Raw genomic sequence first — 11,247 nt, forward strand, 5'->3', positions numbered from 1 at the left:
AATGCGTCACCATGGCAACAGGGTTGTTTTTTTACAGCCGGGAGCAGCTAATTAATATCTCAAAAGCTAAAATAATACGTCAACTATAACCCCAAATCCCTGATGAGTTGAAAGGGAGGTTCCGTGGATGCAGAGCAGGAGCAAAGAGAAGAGGGAGAAGGAGGAAGTTCAAACCATCTCTTCCATCAATTCTGATGGGCAATGTGAGATCGTTCGGAAACAAGTTGGATGAACTCCAAGCCATACAAAGGACCCAGCCAGAGTATCGGGAATGCAGTATTATGTGTTTCACTGAGACATGGCTGCAAGATCATATCCTTGACTCCAGTGGTTCTCTGCCTGGCTTTCTGACCATACCAGCAGACAGAGATTTAAAGAGGAGCAGCAAACGTAAAGGAGATGGACTGGCAGTACTTGTGAACAACAGATGGTTTAATCCAGGACATGTTACTGTGAAGTGTCATCTCTGCAGTCCAGATATTGAACTGTTAGCAGTAAGATTTTGTCCATATTATTTACCCAGAGAGTTCACCAGTGTTACTTTGGCAACAGTTTCACCTTTAGCTGTTGCCAACACTGCATGTGATGCCATCAGCTCAGTTAGTGCTAAGTTACAGACACAACACCCCAATGCGTTTGTGGCAATATCTTGTGATTTTAACAAAATGTTGGATTTGTTTTATAACGCATGGCAAGACCACCTCTAGGCAAATCAGTTCACAATCTTGTTTTTCACTGCTCAAAATATAAGCCCCTTGTTCAGAGGGAACCTGTAATAAAAAGAACTGTGAGAAGATGGTCATAGGAAGCTGGAGAGCAAGCTCCAGCAAAACAATATCAGAGATGTGTGGTCAGGGATGAAGAAGATCACAGACTTTAAGCAAAAAGAAGATCGGACCGATGGATGTCTGGACAGAGCCAATAAACTAAACATTCTTCATTAGGTTCAGTTCAAAGACAAGCTAAGCATCCTCCTCTCCTGCTCACAGCCAAAAAGACATCCCACCCTCCTTTGGCCCACAGGTTTCCTGTCACACCTCAAATGTTTTATCTTCCACCTCAGCCATGGACCCTTCTGCTTCTACATACCTTCTGCCTTCAACCAAATCAGAAGATGCTGACGCTCCCTTTGCCTCCACCTTCCACCTGTGTGTCTCAAGAAGTCAGGTGAAGCAACAACTGGAGAGACTGAACCAGAACAAGGCTGCAGGTCCAGATGGGTCAGCCCTAGAATCCTGAAGGTCTGTGCAGAGCAGCTCTGTGGAATTCTGCAGCACCTCTTCAACCTTAGCCTGGCCCAGATGAGGGATCCAGTGTTGTGGAAGACCTCCTGTCTTGTTCCGGTACCAAAGAAAACTCACCCATCAGTCCTTAATGACTATAGACCTATTGCTGACATCCCACATCATGAAGGTCCTAGAGAGACTCCTGTTGGCCCACCTGAGAAAGCAAACAATAAACTATCAGGACCTCTTCAGTTTGCTTATTGCTATGTAGTTGGAGGTGGAGCTGCCATCATACACCTGCTTCAACAAACCCACTGTCATCTGAACAAAGCCATCAGCACTGCGAGGATCATGTTCTCTGATTTCTCCAGTGCAATTAACACAATTCAACCAGATTTGCTTTTTCAGAAACCCCAGAAGACTCAGGTGGAGGCCTCAACAATCTCCTGGATCAAAGACTACCTGACAAACAGACCACAGTTTGTGAGACGGAAGGGTTTTGTGTCTAACCAGGTAGTTAGCAGCACAGGAGCACCACAAAGGACTGTACTCTCACCATTCCTTTTCACTCTGTACACCTCAGACTTTCAGTACAAGACAGACTCCTGTCATCTGCAGAAATACTTGGATGTTTCTGCAGTCGTGGGGTGGATCAGAGATGGACAAGAAGATGAGTACAGGGAGCTTGTCAGCTTCCACAGTGTCTGTGTGCAGGTTATGTGCTATGCTGGGCCTTGCTGTGTTTTTTGCTTTTTCTTTTATTTTTCCTTAGGGTGTGACGGGCAGGTGCTCCTGCACAGGTGTTCCTCATTTTGACAGCAATCAGGCGGGTTTTTAAGGAGTGGCGAACCAAGGGAAGGCGTCAGCCTGTTGTGTTCACCTAGTGGTAAAAAGGCTCGACCCCTGCTCTAATGCAGTTTGTTTTTTCCCAGGAAACTAATCGTTTCGTTGTTTTCCCCTCTACAGATCTTGCCCAGTCGGGGTTCTCATGGCGTAATCTGCGCCTGCTTATCCCCGAGTCGTGTCTTAAGGAGAGAGGAAACCCAGAAACGCAACGCCTTCAGACTCATGGTTCTTGCTCTCTACCTCCAAGCCCATCCTCTCCAGGAGAACCATCAGACCCAACTCAGAGGAGTATTCACCTGCCTGTCCATCCTCCATCGTTCGCCTCAAGTCGCAGCGGAGTGTTTTCCCCGTGGAAGAAAAGACAGTTCTCTAACTGGAGATCACAGGAACTAGTCGGCTCACTGCCAGCCAACCACAGACGCTGTGGGGAAGGACTTATTCCCCTACCTCCTTACCCAGCCTCTCACTCAGTAAGTCCATCTAACAAATCACTAACAGCAAGATTTTTTTCCCCTGAGTCTGGACCCGTCTAAATTTGTTTTTTGCCTGCCTAGATAACTCCAGTATTGACCCGCTTACCCAGTTCCTGGTTCCCGTTCATCCTCGCATCTACTTTTTGAAAATACACTGTTTCAAAACTTTCTCTTTGCCTCTCGTGTTTGTGTGATATCAGAGTCTAAACAAGCATTATGACAGAGCTAGTGGACCGCTTTGGGGCATGGTGTGGAAACAAGAGTAGACTGTACTTCTTGAGGAAGCTTAGGACCTTCAGTGTTTGCAGCAAGATGCTGCATATCTTCTATAAGTCTGTTGTGGAAAGTGTGATCTCTTCTGCCATCATGTGCTGGAGTAGCAGCATCAGAGCCAGGGACTTAAAAAAGCTGAACAAGCTAATAAAGAAGGTTGGCTCTTTTCTGGGGACTCCTCTGGAGATCATTGTGGAAAGAAGGATTCTTCATAAAATGAAGAACATTATGGAGAACCCTGAGCATCCTCTTCATGAGACTGTCCTACAACAACAGAGTGTCTTCAGTCAGAGGCTTCTTCAGATGTGCTGTAAGACAGAGCGCTACAGGAGATCCTTCTTGCCCACAGTCATCAGCATCTACAACGGCTCTTTGAAGAAACCAACATTATATGAGCTACAACAACATTTAATTTCCCTATGGGAGAAATAAAGTATTTTTTAAATGAAATGAATTGAATTCTGAGATCATCAGCAAAAACATTAATAAATAAGGCTCGTGCCTTATTTGCCACGGTCGACAGGTTAACAAACAGTCCCATAACTGTAGCATCTGAACTCCACTCTACCAGGACCTGCGACCACTGCTTTGACCCAGTTTTATTACTGGGGTTTTTTTCCACCGAGTTCCCGCCTCAGAGTTTTATGACCCTTTGTTCGAGATTTGGGCCGATAAGCTGTTAGTGGCTAAGGGCACGGCCCTACCGTTCTACCAGCTGATAGCCACTATCGAGACATCAGCACACAAGGACGGCTTCACTTTCCATGTTAACCGAAATTGCTCATTTTGTCCATAACTGCTGGTTCGATCGTCATAGACACTCAATGTGCATATGTTTTCTTTTTATTATTAGTTTTAGGTAGTCATGTTGCTCCTTTTGTAGAATAGTGCATGTTTAGTTAGGTGAAGTTTGTTCAACCTTGATTAGTTTCAATAAATGTTCACATATATAAAGAGAAACATTTCTGTTTATTTTGTGCAAGAGTGATTTATCTGTCAAAATAGGGTCAAAGTTCCCCACTATTCGGTGGAGCAGCTGAATAAACAATGACATTTAGCGTGTTTTTGGTTAATAATGATGAATTCTTAATTATAATTAAGTATTGTAATTATTAAGTGCTTCTGAGCCCATAATCACAACACCAGAGTGCATCTCTGATTTCTATTTGTAAACAATGATTTTTGGCTAAGAATTGTTTTTTCTGAATTACGATTTTTAATTACAATTTTTGATAAATATTAATTAATCAATAATTATAATCCTTACATGTCTCACAATAGTTTACAGGAATTGTGGCCCATTTCTCCTGACAGAACTGATGTAACGGAGTCTTGCTCACACACACCTTTTCAGCTCTGCTCACAGATTTTCTATGGGACAGAGATCACGACCTTGTAACGACTACTTCAAAACATTGCCTTTGTTGTCCTTAAGAAACTTTGTAAATTATTTGGTGGCATGTTTAAGGTCATTGCCCCTTGGAAGACCCATTTATACCCAAATATGAATTTCCAGGCTGATGTCTTGAGATGTTTCTATCATATTGTCACACAATGTTCTTCTCCATGGATTCAGTTCACTGTGAATAATAACATTCTTTTACAAGCTTAAATCTGCATCTTTATAAGGTCTTTGGCTTTCATTCTATGGTTGATACACACTTTTTACACCAAATCACGTCCATCTCTGGCTCACAGAACTCTGTGGCTTTATGTCTTCTAATGTCTGTCTCCTTTGGCGTATGCATACTGGTTTAGGTTTCCTTCCATTTCACAGATATGCAGCATCTGTTAAAAAGGTGTAACCCCAACAATGCAAACATTTGCGATGCTCTGCATATCATCTGCAGCAAAGTGAAACTGTCCTCCCATCTCTGTACTGATAGGCAAAAATGAAGAAAACGTATTTGCTGATCGTTAGTGAATAAAACAGCTGACACACAAACACCCGCACACACACAAACGTAGAGCATAAGTTAGCATTTTTTCCCCAATTAGGACATTCGCTGCTATTCAATCTCAGTAACACGATTTGTGCCTAACAATGACCCTTACCTAACCTAAACAATAACCTGTGCATTCCTAACCGTAACCTAACCTAACCCTTACCCCTTATCCCAAAAATGTTGATCCAAAAATTACGGACTAGACATTGGCCCCCATAAGGCGAATCAGTCTTCAGTCGGTATGTAATTATACCAGAAGAGGTCTGAAAGAGGCAACATAAACAAGCCCACACACACAGACACAGACCTGTCACAGATATACTTGTGGTTAAGATATCACACCTTGTGGTTATAGTGGCGTTTGAATACATATTGCCAGAGTATGGGCGTTTTCAACAGTCATGGGTGTTTTTTACGCCTAGAGCTGTTGCAGGCTCTTTTTGTTTCCTCATTTTACTTTTTGATTATAGTGTCACAGTTATATATATTAAAAAAAAGTATTTATTCATTAATTTCTTCAGCATCTACATATTTTAAGTGACATGCTATCTTTTCAAATCTTAATACCAAAAACAAGAAGTGGGGCCTTTGTGCATTCACCGTGAATCCACAGAAAAAGGCTATGGCTTCTCATTACTAGTAATTTAGGTCAAGTGTGTTCCGCGGGTAATAGCGCCTTTTGTTACATTAAATAAAAACTTTGTGCATTATGCAGACACGAAGCAGGAGGACGGCCTGTGCATTTAACATCCCTTTATAGATTTGATGTCTAAGATAATTATTTTATACATAAAACGAGAGCTCTGCTGTTTAAACTTGCACTGCTTGAGATTTTTGAGCTTCAGGTTAAATTGATTGAAAATCATATTGCAGTGACAGAGTTACAGTCTTCTTTGTTGGAAGTTTGAAATACACAATCATAGCTCCACAGAGAGAAAGGAATATGTTCAACCACAAGTGATTTGTTGATTTCTGGAAGTGTTGCATCTCTTTCTGGAGCTTGCAGAATGCCTCATGTGTTGGTTGGGAGCATAATCTGTTTACATTTGAGATAAAAGCAGTTTATCAATTCTGTACTGTTGGCTGCTTATATTTTGTGACCTGAAAGCAGCAAAGTAACAACCACAGCTGTGCAATGAAGTTAAATGAAACCCTTTATCTGCAGGGAGGGGCACCTTTCAGTCTGATGGCAGTTCCTGTTTTTCTCTTGCACCTTCTGAGAAATATCAAGTGAAAGAAAAAAAAAAACCTTTAAATTCAATGCTTCTGGAGTTCTGAAGTTGTAAGTGTAAGTGAACAGTCTTGCCACATATGCTTAAAAATGTTGAGTCATGTTTTTTTTGCAAAACATACAACTGTTTGAGGGCGAAACGAACATTTTGAAATACAGTTTCCCTTAAAAGCTATTGCAGGTCAGATTGAGGAAAATATCTGATGCTCAGTAATAGTTTAATTTATGCATTTGAATGGAAATCCAGCATGTTTTTTAAAGAACTAATTAACATAGTACAAAAAAGATTTCATTGTAAAACTTAAAATGTTGGCGGTTGTGAGCTTCTCAGTTGTTTCTGTAGACGACGACGATGATGGAACAGAAATGATGGCAATCTCTCTGTTGCATGTGCATCTGCATGTATGTGTGTGTTCAGTGTGTGTGTTAGGTGGGGTGGGGTGTGTGACCTTACTCTCACTGGCTTATTTCCCCATCTAAAATGTGCAGCAAAAAGCTTTTGACGCTCACACACACTCAGCATCAACATCATCACCAGCCAGAGTAAGTACTCTCCATGTAGTGCATTTTTACCTGAAGCTACAGATGTTAGAAACACTTGCAAAAAATGTATAATGTAAAATAAAGTTAAATGAAAAGATCTGATAATTACATTTTTGGCCAGATTTGAGAAATTCTTTTATTTCTTTTAGAGATTAATTTTAGAAAATAATTTTTTCCCGTGTTTTGCTCAATTTAAAATTAAAATGATATAAATGTAATTTAAAAAATGTGTTAAATTCATTTACATTTATTGATTCCTCTCAAACTTCGTGAAAAGGTTTTTTAGGAAAAAGAGAAGAAAAAACATCCATGATTTTGCAATTTGACAATAATTTATCAAAACATACTGCTCTAAAAAAACATTTTTCAGCATTCATGATGGAAGCAGTAAGTGTATTTCCTCCATGTGATGATTTAAATGCCCTCGTTGCTCACTCATCCTGTGTTAACCGCAGAAAGGTGGAGATTGTTACGCACATGGTAGGCATTTAAATTATGCCTTTTCAAGTAATTAAAGCCCCTACTGAAACATGCAGTGCACAGAACCAGGGGAATTTTCTATTGTTGGTCTGACTACTGTATGAAATCAAATTATTCTTACTTCTTCTTTTTTGCCCCTCAGGTGTGTGTTGTGAGCAGACGACACAGAGATCTGCTGGTTAGTGTGTGCTGATAGCCTGTTTGGTCACAGGAGTTTTCCGTGCAGCTCTTACCAGCTAGGTTCAGCCTGCTGTTTGGTTTGTCACCATGGACGTCTTCTCCTCTCTCACATCCCCTTCCTCCTGCCCTCATCTGTACCACCAATCAACTTACTCCAGCAACAGCACTGTGCCAAACGAAACCACTACGGCCACAGGGATCAGCCAGGTGATTCTGAGGCACTACAACTACACGGGCCGCCTGCAGAACAGGACGATCTCAGCCACCCAGGCCCCCATCAGCGTCTCCATGTCCGTTTTCCTCTTTTTCAGTGTGTTTATCATTCTGGAGAACCTCCTGGTGCTGGTGGCTGTCATCTCCCGCATCCGCCACAGCCGCCGCTGGGTTTACGTCTGCATCGCTAACATCACCCTGAGTGATCTGCTCACAGGTGCAGCCTATCTGGTCAACATCTGCATGTCCGGCAACCAGACGTTCCGTCTCACCCCTGCTTTGTGGCTCTTCAGGGAGGGCATGCTGTTCGTGGCCCTGGCAGCCTCCATCTTCAGTTTATTGCTGATTGCTGTGGAGCGCTACACTACCATGATGAAACCTTTGCCCCAGAAGTCAACAAGGAAGACCTATTATCGGATCTATGGCTTGGTTGGGCTGTGCTGGGTTTTGGCGTTGGTGATTGGCTTCCTCCCCCTGCTAGGCTGGAACTGTGTCTGCAGCCTGGATGGATGCTCCACTCTCCTCCCTCTTTACTCCAAGACCTACATCTTTTTCTCTCTCATCATCTTCTTTCTTATCCTGTTGACTATCGGGGTGCTTTATGGTGCCATCTACTGCCATGTACACAAGAGTGCTCAGCTGGGCCCTCAACGCAATCGCAAACGCTCCTTGGCTCTGCTGAAAACTGTGATCACCATCGTAGGGGTCTTTTTGCTCTGCTGGGGACCACTCTTTATGCTTTTGTTGGTGGATTTCTTCTGTGTGTCCCGCCAGTGTGCCTTGCTGTTCAGCGCTGATTTCTGCATCTCCCTGGCTGTCCTGAACTCTGGCCTGAACCCCATCATCTACGCCCTGGGCAGCAGCGACATGAGGAAGGCCATGGCCGAGCTGTTGTGCTGCTGCTGCCTGAGGGCCGGCCTGTGTCACCCTGACAAGTTCATTTCCAAGGAGACCAGCAGCACCTCGGAGAGCAGGAGGAACAGTCTGAGGAACAGCTTCAGCAAGGTCAGGAATCTGAGCGTGGCCTCGCCACCGTCGACTCCGAGCAAGCCTCGCAAGGCACCGAGAAAGGGCAGGCTGAGCACCACAACCAGCTGCCTGTCAGTTTCAAGTGGTTAAAACCACAACGTGCTCCCCTCCCAAGCAAGCAAGACCTGTGTTCACTGAAACACATCTAACCGTTTCCTGACTTTTAGTTTGACTCTTTGCTGCACGGACGATAAAATGTTTTTAGAAAACTTGCTTGAAGAGAGGCTTTAACCTAAAAAATATGAGTTCAGCTTTAAGTGTAGCAGGAAATAAAAACTCAGGGATGTTTCTGTTTAACAGTACATTCAGTTTGTCAATGCATCTCATATAGGTACCAGAACATTCTTTGGATTGGACCATTTGGATGACATTAAGTGTATATTAATACTTTGAATGCCGAATGTGTAATTTTGTACAAATGCTGTTAAAAATATAAATAAAGTTTATTTTCTATTGAAAATCATTGAATGTTGTCCTAGAGTAGTAATACTTATTGTTTCCTGTGAAGGGAGACACTTTATAGATCCATCCATCCATTTTCTATAACACTTTTTCCATACAGGGTCACGGGGGAGCTGGTACCAATCTCCAGCAGTCTATGGGCAAGAGGCGTTGTACACCTTGGATAGCTCGCCAGTCCATTGCAGGGCAACACAGAGACACACAGGACTAACAACCATGCACACACTCATTCACACCTAAGGGCAATTTAGAGAGAGCAGTTAACCTAACAGTCAATTTGTTGGACTGTAGGAGGAAGCCAGCGTACCTGGAGAGAACCCATGAACTGGGAGAACATGCAAACTCTATATCTTATTTAGATAAAAAACATGATTGTTTTTCCTTTCAACCGTGCTTTAAAGGGATCCGTCCCATGCTGTGCTGCACTTCCTGCTTTTTTTGACAGGATGACTGATGGAAGTTCCAGCCCAGGGCCCGGTCTCAAGCCCCTTAGGTTACTAACTGCCAGGGCTAATTGATAAATTCATTATGACTGTCTGGCAGGCCAGAGAGATAATCTTTAGCAGATAGCCTGCACATGTAACACACAGCCGAATCTACTGCAAGTCTGCTGTTGAGCACTGCAACAACTTGTTTTGCCTTGACTTCTTCACAAAGAAAAACTGTGACAGTTTCACAATTCATTTCACAGTAGCAGAGCAGTCACAAGGACCAATCTCACAGTTTGACAGAGAACTCAGAGCAACATTTTTAGGTTGAATATCTAAATATTTCTGCATTTACTGTAATGTGTTTGCTTGATTTTCTGAAATATTACCGTTTGCTCTCTGGAAATTAGTCATCATTTACTTTATATCTGTTGAGAAAAACACTTAATTTCTGTAGCCTTTGTCCTCTGAAACACTGAACATGCAGAATAAATGAGTAAAAGCATGATATTTATGCGAACAATTTAGGCACAGCTAAGATTATTTTTTATTGCTGATTATTAGTTGCACATCCAGCTTTTAGGTATTGTTCATAACTGTGTAATATAACTGTGGTAAGGGTTTTGATAAGGACATTCCAGAAGCTTAATGGTAGCCTGATTTACCTATTCCCAAACCAGTTCTGATGGTGTCCGGTAGGAACATTTGACTGTGCCCAAGACTCAACCATCTGACCCAAGTTATCACTCCAGGTTTAAAGGAAATAGGTTAGCATGTTCAGAAACAAGCCAGGAATCCTCAAAGCTGCCATGAACCTGAACCTTCTTGAAGACCAGTGTCAAAGAGAGAGTGAAAAATATAATAGAAGATTCTGCTCCATAACTGACATCAAATTTGTAGCTTCCTCCATGGACAAGCCAAATCTCTTCTGGGAAAAAGTTTAGCCAGATGAAACAGATGTTAAACTATCTGTGTACCATACCAGACGAGGGACTAGCAAATTCAACCAAACAAAGAGTATGTTTTCAGAGATTTATAAAAAATCTGCTGCTGGTAAGAGTCAGGAAAACTCCACGGAAGCACAGTGGAAACTCTATTTTAAAGAGTTCGGGTCAGTGGCTGTAATAGAGTCTATGAAAATAAAAGACTCAAACAAGAAGCCACTAACCTTTCAGGGATCTATTGTGGCAGACCCTCTTCCCCACCTGTTTTTCTTTTTAAATGCACCCTACAGCAACATGCATCAACACCACATTTGAGCGGGCGGGGGCACACTTGGGCTCTTTTCACACACCTGTTTCGCTGTTTGCTGTCTGGGGTCGTAGGCCGGGAGAGGGAGTGGGCCTTCTGGTTGGGTCTGGGCTGGGGTTCTGGTCTTGGGGGTTGTCGGGTGCTGGGACTGGCGTTTCGGCTCTCTCTAGATCGCTTGGATTTCGGTCCCTGGCTTCGGTGCCCAGTCAGTCGGTTGGGATTAGCCGGGTGGTGTTTCTCTCTCATGACTGGCGGGCTGGGGCTGCTGGTGCTAGCTGGATGGTTGGACAGGCTTGGCGGGGTGCTGCTCTGCAGGCTGTCATGTCCGGGTGGGGGATAGGGGCGGCGGGGCTGCAGCGGGGTTGGAGGTGGTGGGGGGGTGGCTGGGGGTGATGGGGGAAGGATGCATCATAACTGCTAGACATATGGATTAATTGTTATGATGGATGTTGATTGTCATAGACAAATGGTTATGGATCATAGTCATAAATGCATGGTAGTAAAAAAATACATTAAACAAGGTGTCAAGCAGGGTAAGTCTATTTCCTCTTAAGAAATTTGCAGATTATTGCTGTAAATGCTCTGGAGCGTCCCTGCAGACCATAATGCTAAGGTTTTATCTCCTCCTGTCAAGTTAGCCTCAGGTCCATTAACAGCCTGAACAGG

The 11,247-nt window shown here is 43.1% G+C and overlaps 1 protein-coding gene across 1 annotated transcript; it reads left to right on the plus strand.

Annotated features, from left to right (window-relative positions):
- The first annotated feature begins 6,432 nt into the window (after positions 1-6,432).
- s1pr4 (sphingosine-1-phosphate receptor 4) lies at positions 6,433-8,903 on the plus strand. The gene is made up of 2 exons (XM_047375505.1): positions 6,433-6,538; positions 7,161-8,903. The coding sequence occupies exon 2, from the start codon at positions 7,286-7,288 to the stop codon at positions 8,528-8,530; it is 1,245 nt and encodes a 414-aa protein (XP_047231461.1). The 5' UTR covers positions 6,433-6,538; positions 7,161-7,285; the 3' UTR covers positions 8,531-8,903.
- Positions 8,904-11,247: the final 2,344 nt, after the last annotated feature.

Source organism: Girardinichthys multiradiatus, chromosome 9 (genome assembly GCF_021462225.1).
Source record: "Girardinichthys multiradiatus isolate DD_20200921_A chromosome 9, DD_fGirMul_XY1, whole genome shotgun sequence".
NCBI lineage: Eukaryota > Metazoa > Chordata > Actinopteri > Cyprinodontiformes > Goodeidae > Girardinichthys > Girardinichthys multiradiatus.

Excerpts from the sequence above, each read along its gene's own strand:
- s1pr4 (XM_047375505.1), top strand. The coding sequence starts at position 7,286 with ATGGACGTCTTCTCCTCTCTCACATCCCCTTCCTCCTGCCCTCATCTG.